We start from the raw sequence: 23,096 nt of genomic DNA on the forward strand, positions 1-23,096 counted from the left end.
CAAATGTGCATGCGATTTCCCACGTGGCTCACTTTAATCTGTGGCTTCTCAGCTACAGAATAGGAACCCAGTGTTTCTATAGCTTTCTCAGCATTCAACAGGGGACACACACAGAGTTCCTATCTCACAGGCCCAGTTCAGCAAAGTACTTGAATATACTTTAATTTGGTGATTTACAGGGGACTAGGATATTTTTAACTCTAAACATGATTTAAATCCTTTCCTAAACTGAAGCCCTTGTTAACAGAATCAGATCATGAAGATGAAGACGGACAGGACTTTCAAGTAATTGAAGAAGTTGAAACGGTATCCGTATATATATCTCAGTATACAAGGTGACCTAACTTTAACGTATCTAGTGTAACCTTTCAAACAATGTATTAATATTAGTATTGGTTTAGATGAAAAATGTGTAGGAAAAAGGGTAGAGCTGACCTGAACTGTTTTCAGCAAAGTAAACTACCACAAAGCAAAATAGACTAAATTTCAGGTTAAAATACTCTAACCTGATATACAAAGTAATCTTCCAAAGATCTCCCAAGGTGCATGCAATGTAAATGTTTGAACATGCACAGAATTGCATTCCGAGTTTCTCTGAGAGTAAAGCTACAGCTGTGTCTTAAAAGAAGACTTTGAGTTTGGAAAGTGTTGAGTGGATGAACAAACAATCCCTTGTCTTGCAAGTACTGGTTCACTGCATTCACTGCACAGATGTAAACAAGTTAGAATCAGGTTTAGCAACAATTTCTGCTGTAACAATTTGTTTTCTTTGCCTTATGTCACCATACATCAGTTTATTTTTTCTAATGAGGTAGACAGCCTGATTTATTCTGTTTCAGACTGATACATACCTAAACTTCTGGTAAGAGTGAAACAAACATCTCAGAGAAAAATATTTGCTTATATAAATAAATGCATGGTTACCTAATGATTTACTATTAAGTTTTAAACATAAACAAGTAGACAAAACTTAAGCACAAAGTAGAGTTATAGATACACACATACATACCCCTGGACTGTTCAGGGGATATTTTCACTCCCTTTTTCACCACCCCCAATTTTTATGAATATGTGAGCAACAGTCTAAAAAAGTATTCTTTTAAATTACTTCATTCTCTGCAGTCAGTTTGTAAATTTGTAGTACACTGAACAAGTATAGTCCTAGTCCAAACAACTGACGAGGTATTCAACACACAACACACTGATGCAGTAAAAAGCTGTCAGCTTCCTCCAAGTTATTTTCTGCTGGATCGGTGAACTTAAGCATCTCATGAAAAGGTTCGACACATACCCGTAGCAGCAGAGAGATGGTGAGATGCATACCTGGCAGTAAGATAGGAAAGGAGATAGGAGATCTCCTTTTGGCAACAGCAAAATCAAGCTTTTTTGGCTGTTCAAGGGCCCACAGCCTGATTAAATCTGATAAAGGAACTAGTCTGAAATGTAGGTTATATCCTACTTATATTTTCTGTTATGAGAGCTATTGGATATTATATAGTTTTGTGGGAGATTCTGAGAAAAGGGAGGTTAAATTATAAAGCACTGCTAGCTCTAATAAAATGCAGCTTCTAATCAGATTCTTGACTGCTGCATATTTTTATAACACAATTTATATACACTGCATTGTGTGAATGTTTTGCATTCTGCAGTAAATTTCAGCTCTGGTAACCATAATAAAATACACAAGCGATTCTGTGAGCACAATGGGGTGTTACCCTACTCTATACTTGGCCTCCGTATTCATGTTTGTCTTTGTTGTAACCTCACCCACAGTGCACTACAGAACTGTGTAAGTTTGAAGCCTTTTTAATAATAACACAGAATCCAGATCTTAGATGCTGAAAATAATCATCTCCAGGCTGACCTATTTCTTGTGGAAAACAGGATTTTAGTTCTGAAGTGGATAACGTTGGTTGGTTCCTTTGTGCCACGTTATTTTAATCGTGGTTGTGTACACAAAGAAAGCAAAGTTGCATATCTGTAAGACAGCCCAAGAGGACAGCCTTTGGGTGGTGACGTTGCTGTTACAGCCTGGTATCACAGGGAACTGCCATTTCAGATTTTCTTGTATGGACAGGACACTGAAAGAGCTAGAGAAGCCATTTAAGGGCCAAAGAAAAATAGAACTGTCTGCTTATAAAGTAAGTACAAACATGTTATACCTTTTGAAATGGGCCTCTAGGGAACGTTTCCTTTGTACTACTAAAAGCTGAAGTTATTTCTGGTGAAAGGGGCAATTTATTTTATTTGGTCATTTAATGGGCAAAAATCATTTAACTGAGGAAGAACTTTCATGTAGATGGTGCAAGGAGAAGAACTACTATATCTACTTTAAAGGTGAAAGAGAAATAAGGATTCTTTTACTGCGATTCTTTGCATTTCTTCCAATACAGGATAGTTTGCCTGACTATTTGTTTTATTTACACTTTAAAATATAATTAAGACCAAAAAAAATAAAACCACTGAAAAATAAAACCTTTCATGTTAGGCACGTTTAGTAACTTATTTGCTACGTTAAGCCTTGAGTTCAGCTTACAAGAATAGAGAATGTAATAATGGTAGATGGTTGTAGAGTTGTCATGTTGACAGAATAACAATTTCTTTACATCGCTTCTTAGCAATGTAAACTGAAAGCTGGCTTCTGTCTAGACAGTTCCTATTCCATATTTTAAAAATAATAGTCCAAATTTAGATTTGCTGACTTCTGCTGAATTCACAGCCTAGATTACTAATTTCACCTGACATTCAGATGCAAGAAGCACTCAAGTGAAACACACATGCTCTCTCCAAGAAATAAATTGTTCTTATTTGTGAAATGCAAGAATTCTACCACTAAGATCTTACCTGACTGAATAATAATGAGTCTGAGGACTGAGTCAATTATATGCACTGACTGTCAAGGTACAAACCATAATTTAATTAGCTAGCCAGAAACAATAATTTAGGTGTTTTAAAAGCATCAGGAATACAATTCTAAATAACCATGGCATAATGTTGTTGGTTTTGAACTTCTTGGTGTTTAAGCATGCTTTAGTATGAATTTGTTTTCACTCTGTAGCTCTGCCCTTAGAAGTTAACTGAACTTGACGGTATACTTGAATGTTTGCCATTAACTCTGAATTAATGGAATGTACACATAATATTGCTGTCAAAGTACAAGAAATATCTTAGCAGCAACACTGTAAGATGCATTCCAATAGCTGTTCCTTCAGGGGAAAAGGTCACTAGGATTAATAATAACATGCTATGTTTATGTGTTTGTTTTTAGGTGCTGTTTTGGAAGAATAGCCTCTGATCAAGATTAAAAATTGTTGTTGCAATAATATGCGAACAGGTAACGCCTTCCAGGTATTTACTTGGATATGTATACATGTATAATTAGTATTCATTGAAGTTGCATTGATTTCAACAGCTGCCATTGGGATCGTAACAACTGCTCTGTGGGACTCCCTTCACTTACTAGGCAGCAAACTAGTTCACTAGGCAGTGGAACAAACTCTCTAAGATGTTTGCTTTGCTAATTCCTAACATTTCACAGGTTTTAATTGATTATCACACAGTCCAAAACTGATTTGTCAGCATTTCCCACCAGTCCCCCTTCCCTTGTGTTTTAGCAGACTTCAGGTTTGGGCGGTCTATAGTATTTTATCCTCTGGACTAGGCATGACAGCTGAGGCAATGTGGATTATCAAGGGTAGTTTAGTTCTTTGAGGGTTAAGGTGGTGCTGAGCCTTTATTTGTTTTTCTTTTTTAATAGACAGGATGGCCAGGTTAAAAAAAGTTTGAATGGGAACAGGAAGATAGTTTAGGGGCAGGTTTTCATGCACGTCCTTGAAAAAAATAATTGTGCATCAGTGTGTTTAGAAGCTGCTGTTACCTCTGCCAGTTTTAAGTAATCAGACTAGTTTTAAAAAGAGCACTATTTTTTCATTCTTTTCCACCCCCCCACCAGTAAAAGATAACTTTTTTATTTAAAAAAAAGTAACTTGTCTCCTACTTCTCTATTTAATCTCTCACATAGACAGATATATCAAAATACAGACATATCGTGTAGAACATATGTTGATAGCATTTCTGCAATCAGTAATTGCAAAGGTAAAGCTTTCATATGTTTTAATTGCCCGTCATCACGTGAATTGTTAAACTTCTCTATTTTGATTATACTAGTCTGAATGTAGTATGCATTTAACTTTCAAAACATATAATTGGCATTTTTAGCTTAATATATTAACTTATGTCATGAAAAATTGTAACACATTCCCCAGTGTTAATGTAATTGGATTTTTCCTTGTATTGATACCTTTCTGATTTTCCATTATATTCTTCTCCATCACCGATTTTAAATTCAAGGGGATAAACTGTTCCTTTCCTACACTCCTGTCCAGAGCTGTAGCTATCAAATTTGATCCAAACTACTGTATTTCAGTAAAGTGGGCATGGAATATAATAATATCTTTTTTGTATCAAAACCCACTACTAGTAGCATCCTGAATTTTCTTTTATTCTTTTTCATAATTGTGTGCTCTACTTAATACTGCATTACTCAGGTACTTTCATTAAGTAGTAGCAAAATATTAACACAAAAGATAGGATTAATAAAAAGCACAGTTGGTTGGAAAATGGAGCACCTGGCCCACATGGATGTAGACGCTTCTTCAAATATCACATTTCTGGTAAAATTAAGGTTACCATTTTTCCCTTAGCATTGGAAATAATGTCTAGCACTAGAAAGAAATAGCCTGTAGGGAAATTGTCTGTAGTTATAATCGAAAAGGTTTTGAAGGCCTCCTAGGCACTTTTTGTTCTCTGTCCCTCGCTTTTCATAAGACAGAGTGCCTGAGGTATTTTTCCAGAACAGAAATGCCTGGCTGGATTGCAGAGCTGGTCCTTAATACATGGATCACACTGTAACAGCGAGAGGATCTTTTTCCCCAAATGTTCGAAGACCTGAATGACTGAGGCATCTAGTTTGCTTCAATACTCTACTGCTCTGCCAGTATAAAAAAAGTAAGACAGGTACATTTCTGAATAAAAATGAGGAAAAGGCATAGATCCATAAGGCAGAATTTTAAGGAAGTTAACAAGTTCTCTCAAGAACTTCTTCTAAGGCCTCCCCTGAGCTGTCTGTGAAGACCTTTTTCTGTGGGGCCTACCTTCTACTATCTCACTCTTCCATCTGGTAAAACGTCAACAACATTTGACTCCCTCAGATACTTAATGGAGTTGAGACCTGGTCAAAGTTGAGAGTTTTGCTTTTTCTCTTAGTTCTTATAATTGCATAGATATCCTGATACAGTGTTCTTGCATTCAATATCCTCTCTTTTCATTTAAGGAAGGATATGGCCTTCAATTAGTTACACTGCCACAGAAGTTCTACTGTTACATTCAAAAAGGCTAAAATCTAATCATTTGTAGTTCTTGTTCAAAAATTTTCTTTTTTTTTTTTCCTGTTGCCATTTTATTCTAATTGTAGTTATACTGTTACTCATGCAAAATAATATTGTCTTTTACAGTGAACTTGCAGTAAATGATTTGCCACTAGACAAGCACAGATAGCCTCAGAGTTAAAATAACTTTCCATTTAACTCCTAGTAATGTTGGTGAAGCACATATATTTGTTATGCCACATCTTGAACCAGGGCAATCAGGTCAAACATCAACAATCTTTCCAGCCTTACATCTCTCCTCCAGCTTCCTAATTTATCTGCACACACACTAAAAGGTCTGGTTACCATTTGAATGTTAACACTGATAGCACCAACATGAAACTGAATTCCTGTTGATCTCTGTGATAGAACTGCCTTGGTCTTAAAATGATATATGGACATCATCCACACTCCTGTGTCAATATGACATTGTAGAAATTGAAGAATGCATGAAAAGACAGACAGTAGGATTACTAAAGATGGCCCAGTACCTACCAGGGTGCGTGATGTGTTTGTTGCACAGGGTAAGGGGTAGCTAAGCTTTTCTACTACTCTGAAAGGTCATGTTTATTCTACGCACAAAGCCATGGAAGCTGCCTTTAAGGAAGAATGTCTTATGACCACACTTTCTCCTTTTTCCTGCAAGAATAAAGAGGAACCAAAACTATTTGTTTTCTGAGAAACAAATAAGAAAATTAAAATCTCAACTCCTTGTAAACAACACTGTATTTTGTATAGAGCATGTCTTCCATGCATAAGTAGTGATAGCAGAATTCTGATTTTCAGAACTTCTGGGAGAAATAACAGCAAAAACAACACCTGAAGTGTGAGGTAACACATGATTCTCAGGCTTGTGATGTCAGAAGACTGTTCTATTTTACTTTTGATTGAGATATTGTGGTTTCATAAGACTGAAAGTATAAATATATACGCATATATATAAAATGAGTTAATGACACATTAAATATATGCAGTCCAACTTCCAAATTTAGACTGCTGTCAACAAGAGTGTAATTGCAGTCAGCTATTCCATTTATCATATAGTGGGCAATTGCTTCTATAAGTGCCAGCATCAGTGTCCTGGACATTTCATTAGAATGCCTAGTTACGTTTAAAACATAACTTAGGCTTCTTGCATGAACTGCATTAAAAAAATAAATAAATAAAAATTTTTGAGATTTGTGGAAATTGCATTGTAACAGTCTTCTATGTATGTGACACTTCACAGGCTAGGTACTTTATTAGGATGAGAAAAACTGGTAGTGTCCAACTGCTATGATTCAGTTCTTAATACAGCCTGAAGAAGCTTTAAAATGCCCTGGGCCACAGCTGGGAATATTCTGGGATTATCTGTACTGACTCTGATCCTCTCATAGAAACTAGTTAAGCTCAAAATTGTTTATGCCAATGTAACAGGACAAACTGGACTTCGTATTATATGTATCCCTTTATTTTGTATGGTTTGTGGTCACAAAAGGCAAATGAAGTAATGGAAAATTCAAAAGTTCCTGTTCCTACAAGATAAACTTTTAAAATTTATTCATAATCTTAGCGTTCTCTATCTGATACGGTGACAGATTTGTGATCTTTTTGCATGTAATTACATAAAACAATTCTTCAAGATGGATAATGCCATACACTGCTAGCCTGGAAGGCAAGACTGATTTCATATTTGTTCCTAGTGTAGTGATAGCGTGTTTTTTTTGTTGTTGTTCTAGTTTGTTTTTATTAAAATGAAGCTGTCCTCCTCACTCCCCCCCCCCCCAAAAAAAAAAAAAAAAGACGTCTAATTATTGATAAAAATCCAGAAATCTCCATTTTTCACTGTGTTTATTTTGGTCTTATTTTGAAGATCATGAAGAACTCTGTGGCACCAGTTATGGATCTTTTTGTCTAAATGGAGGAATTTGTTATATGATTCCTACTGTATCCAGTCCATTCTGCAGGTTAGTGATGCCAAAACTTGTGTTTTTAAATATTGGACAGTAGCTATCTCAAAACTTTCTCCATTTTGCTCCTTTAAGAACGTATTGTTAAACCATTACATGAAAGAAAATACCTGTTACCTTGGCTATCCCAAATTCAGTAATTCATGCTCAGATTACTTACCTAGCCCACACAGAAATGACAGTGAAGAAAAACAGTCATGTACTTGGGATATACTTTTTTGACGGTTGCAACAGTACTCAGTTATATATGCATTCAGAATGATATCTATATTTAGGGCCATGTTTCCTCCCCTCATTACAATATTGAAAGGAACAAAATACCCTTTGCCTAATGGAGAATAAGCTGTAGGAAAGGCATTCAGAATGGCAAAGTACCTTGCCAGCTTTTCTTGCAGATGAATTATATTGCAAATTTTCTGATAACATAAAAATGGCCTGACCTGAACGAAAGGAGGAGGCATGCAAAAAGGAATATAATCTTTTAAGGGAGATAAAAACAACACAACGCGTAACTCAAGACTTACTGTGTTCTCTGAATCTCACTACAACACTTGAAGGGCAGTATTTACATTGACAGACCACTTGCTAAAGAAACATCTAGACGTATAGATGCTTCTTGAGCCATTAGTTTATAGGTCCATTTTTCCCTTTGGAGCCCAGGTTGCACACTGGAAAAAGAAATATTTCCTGCTTTTGCATATGTATTTGTTTCCTGTGTAAATACAGCCCTCTCTCTTTTTTTTTTTTTTTTTTTTTTTAAACAAAGACATAAGACGATGCTAAATTTAATTTTAGTTTGTCATGGTTCTGTATTTACTAATTCTTAGCTATTGTTTATCAAGATAAATTATGGTTAATTTAATGAATTTACATAACATAGTAATAGACATTCAGACACCTACTGTATATACTTCAAGATACTACCTATTTTCCTCCCTGTGGCAGCATCCACTCCATCTCCAATCATAAACTGTAGCTAACAATAATAGGGTGAAGCAGACAAAGGAAACAGTCTTTTCTAAGGTGTCTAATTCAAATATTACTTTCTTTTGTTTTATATGGGACAGTTCAATCTAAACAAATAAACTCAGGTACGTAAACTCATCTAGTAGGTGAGAAAATAATTTTGTGGTAAATGTTCATTTAAAAATATATACAGAATATCACTGTCATATAATAAATCAGATCCAGAAATGAGGATAAAGCACAAGCGTGCTGCATTGTAATGATTTATTCTAGCTGATAAACCTCAAACTTCTGTGTTGTAAAATAAATACTATGTGCACACAAAGTAATGCATTTCATGCATGTTGATATATGTGTTGTTTTTTTTTTCCTCAAGAAGGAGTCCCTTATTATTGACATTAAAATGCTTAAATAGAAAAAAAAGTAGACTAAGCAGCATCAGTGATAAGATTTCAAAGCACCCACTCTCAACTGTTGCTGGACTACATAACAAAAAAGGTCTATCTGATGAAGTAACGTATTCAGAAAAACTCAATCTTCAGGAGCATAAGTCGGTCAGCATAGACAACTTTACTTTAAAAGAGCTCCAAATGAAGGAATTTGTAATTCAGGTACTAGAAGATTTTATAATCTGCTGAAGCAGAAAAAGTACCATTATAAGAGCATTTCTGTTATACTCAGGCAATCCTATAGCATTTAAATTATCAAGTATTTTTCCTCTGTATCTAATGGTTGATTATGAAGTTATATGGGTTTAAATAGAACGCTTCTATTTAAGTATGTCCTCATTCTAAGCATGTTCCTTAATCAGTCAGAGGAGGCTAATTATAGATGAGAAAGGTTTTGTTTACACACAGATATCTTAGTAATCAGCAGTGATGTGAATAGAAACAACAGAAAAAAATGCATTGCTATTCAGCAGAATGCAGAAAAATATTTGGCATTCTGGATCTTCAAAACTGGCATCATCACAGTTGTTCAAAGTTTCTATGATACAGGTTTCTTGCAGAAAACCTAAAGCTTGCAAGTGCTCTCAAATGATTACTTCCCACCAACACAACAACTGAATCAGAATTTTAGAACCAAAGGCTGCATCACTGTGAAGCACTGATTAGAAGGGGGAAATGCCCCGTGATTAGAAGGGGGAAATGCAATAAGAATGTACTAGCAAAATGTAAAAGTATCTTAAAACACATTTGCCTTGGCATGCTATTTATTTAGACAAATGTGTTGTGCTCAACATAGTCCACATTACCTGATGCAATGTCATTGGAAGTAATTCCACAACATAAGTGGGAAAATCGCATCATTCTTTAGAAACACGTATTTTGTAGCATGATCAAATTAAGAGCCACTGTTTACTTTTGGACATTTCAGTTATTTACACTATTAAGAAATTGATATATATACATAGAAGATATTTAATGGAAATAAAACATTAGTTGACCCTCCCCCACCAGTGCAACAAAGCAGCTTTTAAATACAGCTGATGTATGTTAAAACATGAAGTTGCTCAGCTGCCATCTTCATTTGTTCCTTTTCTAGCACTGAGTTAATGACCTTAGCAGCAAAAGGCACACCTGTCACCATATACAAGATAAGCTTCAAACCTGGGAATGCTTAATTGTACTACAAAAACAAACAGGCAGCAGAACAGAGAAGGCTGTAAAAGCAGCCGCCTCAGGTGTGTCATCAAACACGGGGCTGAAAGATGTTTGCCTCAGCACCTGATATGCAGCTGTCCCAGAATCATTAATTAACACAGTGCAGAATTAAGATTTCATTGCCTGAGGTGAAGTTCTGATATTTCCATGTGCTTACTTGAAAGATGGCTGAGAGTCATCTTTTTTATTTCAGACAAGATACAGGTTGTGTGCTGCTTTTCTTTGTTTGTTTTTTGTTCTCTCCCTCCCTCTTTATAATCAACATTTTCCAGAGCAGAACACAGAACATGCTTTAAGATGTATGCTTGGCACTTTACAAACCATGAGGGTATTTTAAGACCTCCTATAGAAACTGATGCAATGCTGTCATGTTCCTTTGCTTATTTTGGGCATAGTACTGCCTTAAACATCTGGTTCTGCTTTCTGTTTCATACAATGTGGCTAAAATCTCAACAACCTTTTAGCTGCACTGGCATTGCATTTCCAATTTTTTTAATTTATGTTAAATGTGGCTTCCATGGACTGTTCATGACAGGTCAGTCTACCTTATCACAACAGTTCTCTAACCGTGACATTTTAGCCTAACCCTACCTATGCAGCTCTCTTTAGCTAGAAGGACTATCTTTTCTTCCTCCTGCTTCATTTTATACTCATTCTCTAGAACTTTTCTACAATTCTTCATTTGATGCCAAAGCCTATTTATTTTTTTATTCCTGTATCATTTTAGCCTTGCATTATTCTCCAGATGTCATTGGTATTCAAAAATACTTGTATGAATATTACATTCCATTTTCTATTCCTGTTATTCTATTCAGCTCTACAAAGCATTTCTCTCACTTGCTAGAGAACAATGCCCCACTCAAACTACATTTCTATTCTTAAAGCATTCTACAGTACAGGAATAGGCTACTGAAGTGCCACTACACTTACAGTAAGTATCTGGAATATTATCTCAGGCAATCAGGGCAGCCTGCCTATCTTTCCTTCTCCCAGCACTCAAATGTAGTAACTCTGAATAGTCTCACGTTGTCCTTATTAAATGGAGACTGTTTGATCAGAAGCACAGCTTTAATACACGATAAGGATACCTGTTCCCATCCTGGCCCAGATCGCTCTCCCAGTGATCTGTGCAAATCTTCCATTTTATTTTCAAAAGCAAAGAATTAAAAGAAATGGTAGTAATTCTTTGTGCAATTCTTTAGACAATTAGTACTGAAAGAGTAGTCCATAAGCTACAGGAAACTGGTGCTGGGAGCCATACCAGGCACGCATGGTGGTATACTGACAGTAATATGTTTGTTGGATTTAAATAAGCTAGACATCTTGGCTGTTTGTCCCCCTTTCAACTTTTAATCCCTCATCTAAAGTTATACCTTGCCACTGCCAATGGAGAACACTAAACACGTTAAGGAGTTCAGCCCACTTTCCTCAGCTAGAGCCCAAAATTGCTTATGGCACAAGATTATTACGACGTCAGTGCCAGAAATAGCAAGAAGGAGCAAGATCTTCAGTAATTCAAATAGAAAGGAGCAAATATACATACAAGAAAAATACATACAGAATGTAGTTGTTGAATTAAGTGCTTTCCATTTTCTGTGATGCACTAAATTCCAAGAAAATTTTGCGGAATAAGTGCAAAAAATAAGACAAAGAAAAATTTAGCTTCAGTTTCAGCTAGCTCATTCTAGCTTTTCAGAAGCATCGTTCCCTAGAGTGCTTCGCTTGACTACCTGTATATGCAAACGAGTCCTGTCTGAAAGAAGTATAAGCATCCAAGGTGTTTTTCTGCACTGTGTGCAATACTTAGTAAAGCAGTGGGAATTTTTGCTGCTTCTGCAGCTCCTGATGTATTTTGAATCGTCTTTGGAAAAAATTTTCAGAAGCTCAATATGTAAAATAAACATAGTAGGGAAATCCTTTAAGTAGTTCTCTCAATGAATGAGGGTCATTCCCCAAGCATGTAACATTTCCCTGTATAAGTTATTTTACTTCATAAGCTACCTTTGCTAGTCAACTGTCTTAGGTGCACTTTGCCTCAATGAATGCTCATTTCATTTATGCAGCTGACAGTACCAGCTCGTTAGCAAAGAGCAATAAAAAGTTACACCAAAAGAAAAAAGCATGACTACTGCGTGCAAGGTGAGAACCAGTGGGATGACAGAGTTAACATTGAAAAGGTGGATTTAATCCAGTTTGCCTGTGAAGGCAAACTTAAATGCAAGATATATTGCTCATCCAGTGAATGTATAACAAAAGATATAGTTTAGCATTTTAACATATAAAAGCAGTGTGAGTCAGAATACAAACTTAATACCCAACATGCCCAATTACCTATATTCCAAAAATAAGAAGCAAGTGGAAATTCTATAAGAAAGTGTGCTCTGAAACGAATATAAATCTCTCCCCACTCTTACACCACTTAAGACCAAAAGCAGCCTTTAGATTTCACAAACAAGATATGCTCTAATCCGTATAAAATTTGGTTTTCCAGGTGTATTGAGAACTACACGGGAGCCCGTTGTGAAGAAGTTCTGCTGCCCAGCATCAAGTCTCAAACAAAAGGTGACCTGTTTGCAGTTCTCTTGGCTTCACTACTTCTGCTAGGAGTTCTTTTAATTGGAACATTCTACTTCCTTTGCAGGTAAAAGTGCTTCAGAGTGTTGAAGCTATTTAATCAAGTAGAAATTTCTTCTGGTAATCATGTACTAATTATTTGAATATAAAAGTATGTAATGCATTATCCATAAGGTTTGTGTGGTTATTCAGCATAATTAATGTGGATGTCTCAACTTGTTGCCTGTGGTATTCCTTCTAAATGACTTTTCTAAGCTATTACTTCTAGTTGCTTTGTAAAAAGAAAAAAAAAACACCAACAACAAAAAACCACAACACATCCAGTAAACTAGTTTCTGATAGATTTTACAGTATACCTAGAGTTATTACTTTCAAATATTGGTCAACCCTTACGTTCTCCAAAGATTTAGAAGTAAAAGCAAATTACCGAAGTGACTAGAAACTGTTTCACTGCATTGAGTTGGCAGCCAAACTAACTGATGCCTTTACAGCTTCCATTTTAATGAGGAAAATTGTAAGTAAAGAATCAAAATCAAGAACCATCCCAGACAGATATTCATTAACTAACAGAAATTTAGAACACATCAGAGGGCTAACTCATCTACCCCAATGAAAACGTGTAAAGAGTTAGTAGGATTAAATAACCCATCTATTTGCTGCTGTAACGCTAAATACATACATGTATATCAGTAGACTTGCACCAAACCCAAACAAACTTACCCTCTGCATCTGAGTAGACAACTTCATCTCCTATGTCCTCCCTTGTTTTTAGGGTACCATGCCTTTTGCGAGAGCTTACTTTCCCTTATGCTGTGAACATGTATCGATGAGATAACTTGCTAACCCCTGTAATTATTAGCGATCATTTGCTTTTTCTGTTGCTGCTCTTCTTCATTTCTCCTTAGCTATGATATCCTAAGGTTCTTGCAATTCGCTTCTTTGCTCTTAAATAATCATATTACCAAATCAACCTCTCTGATCCATGCCTTTCAGGGAAGCGCCAGTCTACTTTCACTTCAGCTGCTGTCACAGAAACCCACCGGGTGCCTGTTTTTCCCATAGCTGAGGACATTGAGAAGAGATTTCAGAGTATTTGACAAACAAAGTTTGTATTAAATAAAGTTTTTGTAGAGGATACCCCTTACCTTAGTCACTTTAATTAAATTAATCCTGTCTTATCAGCAGTGCAGCCACAGATTAGTAGTTAGCAAGAGTATTTGCAGACTACTATAAAGTTACCAAAACAGAATACGGTGTTAAGTAACTTAGAAAAATTCATGCAAGTCTCGTTATAACTTTTTTGTTTCTTTAGAAGCAAATCTTGTCTTCAAAAAGAGGAAAAAAGGCTTCAGAAAGCAGAGAATTCAGAGACTAATCCATTCAGGAAACCCTTTTGTCTTGTATACAGTAAGGTATACAAGTAAGGTATACCTTCAATAAGGTGAAGGCTGGAGACAGCCTACTGAGTTTCACAGTCAAAGAGCCTTGCATAACAGAGTACACAAGCTTAAAAGTACAGCAATTGCAGGCCTACACAAGTCCTCTCTTACACAGTTTTAAGGTGAGCCTCAAACACCATTTACTTATAGGAGATCAATTTACTCAGTCCTTATTTACCTGGCAGAACAGGTAGAGTCTCTTTAATACAGAAACAAGGTCAGCAACTCAATCTTGACACAGTTGCCCTTAAATCTAGCTTACATACCAGGTTAACTTAGGAAATCTCATAAAAATCACAATTAATTTCTTTAAAGTACAGAAAAGAACATTACTGTCTAAAAACTGACTTATCTCACCTTGAACACTCCAGAAGGCGGGTGTAACACAACCATCATATACTAGGGAACTCTTCTATAAAAGAAACACTTCACATCCAGAAGTCCTTATTTCTTGACTGATGTAATCAATGTATCAGAGGAGTCTTACCTAACTACTTTAATTTATTCTCCTGTCCTTAGATGTACAAACAAGGATAATTGCTAGCAGCTGTCATTAATATGTTTTGTTTTGCCCTACCAGCTGTATCATAACATATTAGAAGACGGTAGGACCAGGGCCTGTAAGGGTTAGCTGAAAGTTTGTGTTGTCATTGACTTTGTCCTCTTTGACAGGATATATTGCATCTAAGTTTTAGAGAAATATATTATGCTATCAAGCTTCCACTACTACACTTTGTTAGCAAATATGCTTGATCCAAAAGAAGAAAGCAGAGTTTCTTCCCCCATATTGTGTGTAAGTAAGCATTTCTGTGGCACTTTAAGCAGAGGATTCTAGTGTGTTTTTAGTACATAATGTGATCTAGGAGAATGCAGAAGAGGAGACATTAATTGCAACTTATTATAGAGAAACTGATTCCCTACAATTATACATCAGCTCTTTTAGAATTTAGGAAATCAATGCTGTATTATTTTGTCACTGTAATCACTTGCATCTGCCCTCCTTTCCAAGTTTTCTTCCTCTCAGGCTGCTTGTGGCGGATTTCAGGACCAGGCATGCGTGTGTCCATTTAATGCTCCCCACAAACAAATTCATGCAGCATACAAGGACAGGAGAAAGGATAGCATTACTCTGCTCATAAAACTCATATGTAATGGTGAAAGTAGCCTGTAAAAGAGAAGGGCTGCATAGGAAAAGCTCAGGGTGAACGTTAGGAAACAACTCTCCTTTTATATTTAGCTTATTCGTTGCATTTTTATCAAAGATTTACTTTTTTTTCGATCTGCTGTTAGGCTGATTTCATGCTGTATTTGATTATATACAAGGATTCCTCACAATGATATAGTTTAAGAAATCAAACCTACAAGGAGAAGGCAAAGGAGAGAGAAACAAAGATAATGAAGAAACAGTATTTGAAATGGCTGGAGGATGAGAATGATGGAAAGTAGAGTGAAATAACAATAGGGGAATTAAGGTCTGAGTGAAAGGAACAGCAGAGAATGTAGGGAAGGAAGAGGGAATTCAGGAGTGCTGAAAGACTGGTGATGAAAAAAACAGCTTATAACTGGGAAGTATGAACAGTTGTCTAGATTAAACCTCCTACTGTTGCTGAAACTTGCTGAAGGAATGGCTACTTTAGAACTCTCTCTGAGTTTCAGGTAAATAGGATATAATTATCTAGGTAGTAATGAGTTGGTTTACTTTCCTTTTATGAAAAATGAAGAAGAATCTTTAACAGTTACAAAGAAAAGACTATATTTTTATGCCTCATCAAAAATGAGTCTCGTAGAACAATTTTATATCACCGTAAGAACAGTGCTGTCCACGCCCAAAAGTAATGTGGAAACCAGTTCAGCACTTTAGCTTCCTATTTATTTCCAGGACTGTGCTGTTTCATTGGCAATAAATGTCAATTCTCTGTCAAAGGGGGAATCCCAGTCTTTAAAGAGCATGCTCACTTCTGCTTGCTGCATTCCTCTCGAAGCTCAGCACGTTGCTATGTCTAGCTATTGGATAAGGACATCTGGACACATATGAGGACACAATAGATAAGGCTGTGCAAAGCCCCATCCAACCTGACTTTGAACACTTCTAGGAAGGGGACATCATACCAACAACTGTATTTTTAGCAAAGACTGAAAATGTAAAATATATCCGTATATATATATAAACACACACACACATTTTAAATCAGAACTGGTGTTATAAGAGTGATTTGCTATTTAATAATAATTAAAAAAAAGTCTTGGAGTATGGGTGCAGTGCCTCTTTAGGTGCAGTATAACCTGTGAGCAGATGGAAGTACATGATCCAATACATGGAAGTAGATCAAGCTGCTCTCAAACACACACAGCACCCTGTTTGTAAACAGCACTGATAAAGTCTACAGTTGTCCTCTAAGGAAAACAGGAAAGTATTCAGAATCCCTGCTATTACATTGTTACTGAAGGAACAAATGGTATGTTTTACTACAAGCAATTTAGGTGTCAGCAGAGGTCCACCTGGCCTTCCTACTCCAGAAACATACTGTACAAGGCTTACCGGAAGACAATTTAGAAAGCTGATTAGCACAGATTTCACATAACACAGCTTTTTTAAAACGTCATAGTGCAGAGTGCCACGCACACAGCTCAGAGGGGTAGAGAAAACCCTAGGGAAAAATAAAATAACTTGCAATTTATTGCTATACTTTATTGTAAGTCATATTGAAATGCCAAATAACCTGTATGATAAGCTTATATTGATGAATGGGAACTCAGCCAGCCAAAACAACAGGGTCTAGGCATAAAGCCATTTGAGCTATCCAAGACAACAGATTTTGTGGAGGAGTTATACCACCACAGGACACAAACTGGACAGAAAAGAGAATAGCTCATGACTTTTCTCAAGACCACATATGTCTAATTACTATTAAAAGGAAGAAGGAAAGAAACAAGAGATCATTTCTGTCTAAAGGATCTGCTTCTCCTCAGGAAAGTATGGAAAATATCACACTATTGACATTTCACTTCCGAATGCTAAGAGAGTTACTGATAAATTAAATAATTTTGTGGTATCTACTCATTGTTTAATAAAGACCTGAGAAATCAGACTGGAACAGAAACATTAACTTCAGGAGAGAAGCTGTCTAGTTCCAAGTGCTGTTCCTGCCTCTGATCTCTGTTGTTCTCCCTCACATACATGCTTCTCAGCAATGATGAGTATTAGTTCAACAGTAATTGCAGAAGACCTGTGTTACTCTCCCCTGGTAGAAGGGTCATTTAATTAGTGTCTTCTTTGACAACTTCTTTTTGTTCTCTGTGTCGTTTGATTTATTCATCCCTGATGTCTCTTTTTTGTTTCTTACGGTCAGGAAAGCATCCATTCCCAGAACAAGTTCATCAGAGTGCGGTGCCAACCTGGTTGATACTACAAGCAGCAATGGCTGCAACAGTGAGTACACTTAAAATGAAATGATTGGACTCTGTGACAAAAGCTGGGGAGGAAGCTTTCATTAGTGAAACTCATGTTTTTTTGTTTTTCAGAAATAATAACAGAGTAAAGCATTAGCATGGAAGAATGGTGAGAAAACGACGTGCAGAGCAACCATAAAAGTTGTAGTGGTTGAAATGGTAAGGGGGTTAAGTAAAGAAAGTAGGCTGTAAGAGCAGTCCTACTTCTGTGTTAGAGAAAACTGCAAAAATACATAAACAGTTGCATTCAGTAGAGTTTTATGTTTTTTAAAGGTGTATAAAATTATACAGAAATCAGTATAACCTATGTTTGAAATTTGTGAGATACTGTTTTCAACGATGAACAGATAAAAGCATGACATAATTTTGTTTCTTAGTGCATGAGAAGTATGAAATCTTTCTTCACTACATAGAGAATGTGAGACAATCAGGATTTTTTAGCACGAGGTAACACCATGAACTTTTGATACAATCATCCCAAAGGAGTTGAAAACTCTCTTCATTCAGTAGCTTCAAAATTTGTATTTGTGAAATATGTCAAGGATTTGGCTTGTTTCAGAATACTCTTACCAGATGTAGGAAAAAAGAAGTACCTTTCTTCAGCTTTTTTTTTTTATTATTATTAATAGTAAGATAAGAGGGTGAGATACCACTATTGTATTGGTCAGCTTTCTGGCACAAGATTTTAATTCAAATTAAAAGAAAATACTAAAAGAAGAGATTGGTAATGGTTAAAGTAGCCTACTGGGTAGAGTATTTACCCTTTGCTTGGTATATGTCCCTAATACTAAGCAAGGTACCTTCCTTGCTGGTTTTATTTTTGTCTTGCCGCCTTCTAAAATTCTCACTACTGATCTAAATCTTACTTTAGGTTTACAGTTGATATTTCAGACAGTAGAAGTCAGGAATTGTATTCATCAGGTCCATTCCTGAAACAATACATTATCTAGCCAGGTGTGTTGGCTGGACAAGCACTGCCCTCTCTAAGGATCCCTTTGTTTTACTCACATAACCATTTGCTGATCACACCGATATATATATCGCTATCTGGTTCCTTACAGGATTCCCTTACTCTGGCAAAGAGAGGTCAAATGACATGGCATGGTCTTTCTCTCTTTCTGCCTTGATGACACAAAGAGACCGGATGGGTGGTCAGCGGCACAGAAATTGTGAATTGAACAATTTTATTTTCAACTCATTTCTATCACTGGAGGTTGCAACTAGGAAAAAATGCACCTATTTCCATAATGGCACATTACCTAGCAGTTCACTGTATGGCATTTATAATACTGTTTTGAAGAAAAAGTTTATTGAGAAAATTTCAGGATTTCAAATGGGAGAAAATGCTGAATGCATATTTCTCATCTCTGAAATAAAAAAAATGGAGGTGTATAAAAGTGGAAGTGCAAAGAAAAATTTGAATAAGCTTCAATTCCTAGGGTGTCTACTGCATGCTCTTTTGTCAGAAAAAATACTACGTATTTTATATCAATGTAGACGAAAGTACAGCAAGACAGAGAAGAAAAGGCATAATGCTACAGTGTGTAAGGTAAGAAGTCAAGGAAAAAAACGTAACATAGAAACTATTAGAAAACAACACAGAAAAATACATTACATTCTGAGGATTCATTTCAGAGAAGTTGGAGCCCAAGTTAAAGCTTGGCATCTAAAGGGAAAATCTGAAAGCATCAAATCAAGTAGAGGCCCTGATCCAGACAAGTTCCTTATTAAGTTATATAAAGCACTGAAAGATAAGTTTCTCCCCAAATTAACTGAACTTAGATGTTATTTCTTGGACTTCAAACCCTTAGCAGATACTCATGAGGAAGCTGATAATGTTGTTTTAAAGGCTAAGAAAGATGAAAGTGTTTTTTCATCACATATGGACATGCCAGTGTTAAATGCAGAGCTTAGATGTGCAGCAATAATGACAGCTACATTAGAATCCGTGTTCCCTAAAATACTTCACATAGCCTCAGTGGAAATTAGTCACAGAAGATGGCTGTTAAATAATTTCCATGTGTTATTGATCACGAGACATTCAAACTTAGTAAACTTCAGCATGCTATTTTCATTGAAAGAAGAAAAGGCTTATGGTTGTCTTAAATGGAAATTCAGGAAGGAAATATTAATAGAAGATGTGAAAAATAAATGGACTCAAGTTGTACACTATAACCTCCTACAACCCTCTCAGCTTTCCAGACAAACACAGAATAGTTACTCAGTATTACCAATCATGTTTGCATTATCCAGGAAACAATTTGTACAAGTGAGAATGAATAAAACAAAACCATGTTTAAATGCAAACAGGTCAATTTATGAAACAATGTTATCTTTGAATGAAATCCTATTAGCGATTCAGGTTCCTTCTAATCCACTGCAAAAGAGAACATTCCAGTTTCTAAAATTATTTATTTCAATTCGCAAGCTCAGGGAATTTGTCTTTCAGGTCAAAAGGAGATTTGGCTGCAAATTCATTTTAAGCTGGCCAAATGCCACAGGAAGTGCAGGGTAGCCAACATTACATCCAATTTAATAAAATTGTGCAATGCTTGCTTACAAAATTAAGCAAGTAGTCCTGTGAGCAAGAAAGCTACAGAAACATTGGTTCCAATGGATCTGATCTTGGGGCTGGAGTCAGTGGAGTGTAAAGGGTGTTACGTGCATACACAGGGATGAGTCACGGTCTCTTCTCTGCTTGACTCCAGTTTTCATGAAACATAAAATCTATCTTTGAAATTATCTCTACACCAGTTTAAAAGTTACAGGGGGAAGAGAAGGGGAAAAGACTGGTTTCCTAGGAGCCTACACTAATACAATTACACACCAATTGATTTGTTACAGCAAAAATTCTCTTATACTTGAGGATCATGTTTTCCTTCCTTTCCTTCCTCATAGTAAAGGGCTCTTTTTAATGTGTTAGTGAATCCCTCTGATCATTTGCAGAACAAAATGCCAACCACTAACAGGAAACCTCTTTATAGACCTAAGAGGCTGCTTATATGTTGTTCAGTCTCTCTCTCCCGTATTTTTTCAAATACCTGTTCAAGGAAAATGAAGATTTTTCTGTCTTCGGATTTATATTGTTAAATATTATGTGGAATAACCAACGGGCAATCCATTTGGTAGCACTAACCACTCTAATGGTACTTTCAATATTATGCCACCCCTTCACAATTTACTGCACCAAAAGAATTATTTTTCTCCTGGCCCTGCATTTTGAAAGAACAGTAGAGAGGCTCTGACAGTATGATTCAGTTATTTCAAAATGGAAAGCAGGGAAGAAATGGGGGAGAGCACTTATCACAACAGACATCCCATCTGCACCACTGCTTTCTGTTTTAAGTGTTGTGACTGTAGGAACTACCAACTGACCAGAATCCATGCGGAAAGGTAAAGCAGTGATCATGGCTAAAAAGCTTAAACTTCCTGACATGTGTTCAGCAAATTCTGTATCAAGAGATATGTACCTATAAGGGGCTGCCCAGGGAGGGAGAGCTTTTGTTCAAGGTGGTTATGGATGGAACATGGGACAACTACCTCTTCTACATTAAAAGACAAGCCCATACCCATCAATTATGTTCTATTGGTATTTGGCATCCTTTCAGCTTTAAACTATACCAAGCTGTTTAAGATAAAAACTGACAGAACTGTGGTTTATTTTGGGTAGGAGTTTTCACTTGTACTATGACCGTATTCAAACCCAGGTTATTACTGAATGTGTATCTGTGCGAGTTGGGGAGTGGAGGGGAACTAGAGCTAAACTGGTTATGATTCTTTGGCAATGTTATTTACATTACCAGGATGCAGATCTTCATTGTATCTCTCTCTCAGATGTAATGTCTTCTGTTGACATCTATGCATGTAAATTAAGAGATGGAACATTACTGTATTTCTGATTATACTGCATAACCAGAAGAATCTAGACAAATTGTTGTGTTGTTTTTTTTTTTATTAACATAAGTGAAAAAGGTTCTTCTTTAAAGAAGTACTGCAGTATTTTCTGCACTTTTGGGGAAAACAAGCAAACAAAAACATGTGTTCGCCTAAAGATGTTAAAAAATAATAATCATTATTGTATGTAATATTACTTGCTTGTGCTTATTCAAAGTCTGTTCTTCTTGTGTTTTTAGTACTTTTAACCTGTTCAACATAACCTATATTCTAGTGTCTGAGAGCAATGTCTTGACAGCAAAGTACCAAACAGAAATGAAGTACTGAAGTACTTACAGGCAGGTTGCAGCTCAGTTGCATATTTGGAAGCGATACGCCAAAAAGCCTTTCACCAGCAATTTTTCCTACAGCTAGCTAAGGGTGCATAAACAGAACCTGAAATAACATCAAGATAGCGCTGTTTTCATCCCCCAAATGAACAGTAAATACAATTTCTAACACTTAAATTCAGCTCTGTGTCAGTTTGTACCACATCTGAACTTTCTCAGTGAACATGACAGGAGACTGGTTTCAAGTTAAGCTCTCAGAAATAAGTAATGGTGTTTGCACTACTACTTTTGTACAGGCAAACAGTGGGCTGTAAAAATGTAGCTGACCATCTACTGGCATTTTTAACAGGGCTCCGTAATTCGAATCTATGTTGTATGTTCTATTCTTTTTTTCTCCATCACAACATTCACTGCTGTTTCAAACTATTCAGTCATTTTCACCGGTTCTGGAGTTCCTGTTTTCAGGGGATTAGTGTTTGCTCTCACTGTTGCCACACTGTCTACTCAACTAAAATGAGCTTAATTTTAAAAAAGCTGTTTCTAACTCATAGAGTTGTGAAAAATTATCTTGAGAAGGTGACATGACTGCCACTGATTCAGCAGTAAGAATCACTCTGAAACAGCTATTTTAAGAAGTCAGTGTTACCTGCTAATCTCAGTGAGGATCTAGCTGTGAAATGTTAATTATGGCAATTTATATATTTTTTAAAGTGTTTAAACAATTTAGAAGCATAAATCCCATTGATTTAGGAATAAATTTTTTGTTCCTAAATTATCAAAGCTATTTTCCAAATAGCTATTTCTTTGTTAATAAGTCTAAACACACATGTCCAGGTAATATCATTTCCAAATAATCCAAACTTTTTTTTGCACTTTTCCTTTGAAAAGCTTCCATTTTTTCCCACTAATTGTGTGTTACCTGTTTCGAATACCCCACATTTTATGAACTGCTGGTAGGTGTACAGTAACCAGTGCAAGGGTCCTACAATGTTTGAACTTGTATTTATTTCATCTGAAACTGTGGTACTGGACCCAGGCACACCACCACCAGAAATGAGCTGTTTACCTTGCTGCACACCTTTGAGCCTGTAGATCAGGAGACATGTTCCTAGGCAGAACACCCTTGAGGCTAACCTGGAGCCTCTTGCAAAACAGCAGCCTCTTCTGGAGTCTGTATCTGGCTGAGAAATGGACTTAGGAACAGGAAAAAATTCAAGTAAGAAATTTGAGAATTAGCATCTAACACTCATCTTGAACTGCTTTCATGTGCATGAATTACAATTGCTGTATTAAGGTGGGAATTATTACAAGGATTCACCACAGCCTCATACAGTAAAAAATGTTTTCTGCAGTTTTTAACTGAAACTGCTTTCTGAACGTACACTTGTGACAATTTGCCTCCGCT

The 23,096-nt window shown here is 36.3% G+C and overlaps 1 protein-coding gene across 6 annotated transcripts in view; it reads left to right on the forward strand.

Annotated features, from left to right (window-relative positions):
• Positions 1-22,083, forward strand: part of NRG4 (neuregulin 4) — a 46,713-nt gene extending 24,630 nt beyond the window's left edge. For 2 of the 6 annotated variants that reach the window (XM_068695894.1, XM_068695892.1), the window contains exons 2-6: positions 3,269-3,334; positions 7,279-7,372; positions 12,497-12,646; positions 17,369-17,448; positions 17,541-17,718. In XM_068695894.1, the coding sequence (XP_068551995.1) occupies positions 3,325-3,334; positions 7,279-7,372; positions 12,497-12,646; positions 17,369-17,448; positions 17,541-17,557 (351 nt within the window). In that variant the 5' untranslated portion in view covers positions 3,269-3,324 and the 3' untranslated portion in view covers positions 17,558-17,718. Of the gene's footprint in view, positions 1-247; positions 336-2,005; positions 2,142-3,268; positions 3,335-7,278; positions 7,373-12,496; positions 12,647-17,368; positions 17,449-17,540; positions 17,719-18,529 lie in introns of those variants that run through there. The other 4 variants (XR_011100652.1, XM_068695890.1, XM_068695895.1 and 1 more) reach the window with 4 other exon arrangements.
• Positions 22,084-23,096: the final 1,013 nt, after the last annotated feature.

The sequence above is a fragment of the Anas acuta genome, chromosome 12 (assembly GCF_963932015.1).
Source record: "Anas acuta chromosome 12, bAnaAcu1.1, whole genome shotgun sequence".
Lineage (NCBI taxonomy): Eukaryota > Metazoa > Chordata > Aves > Anseriformes > Anatidae > Anas > Anas acuta.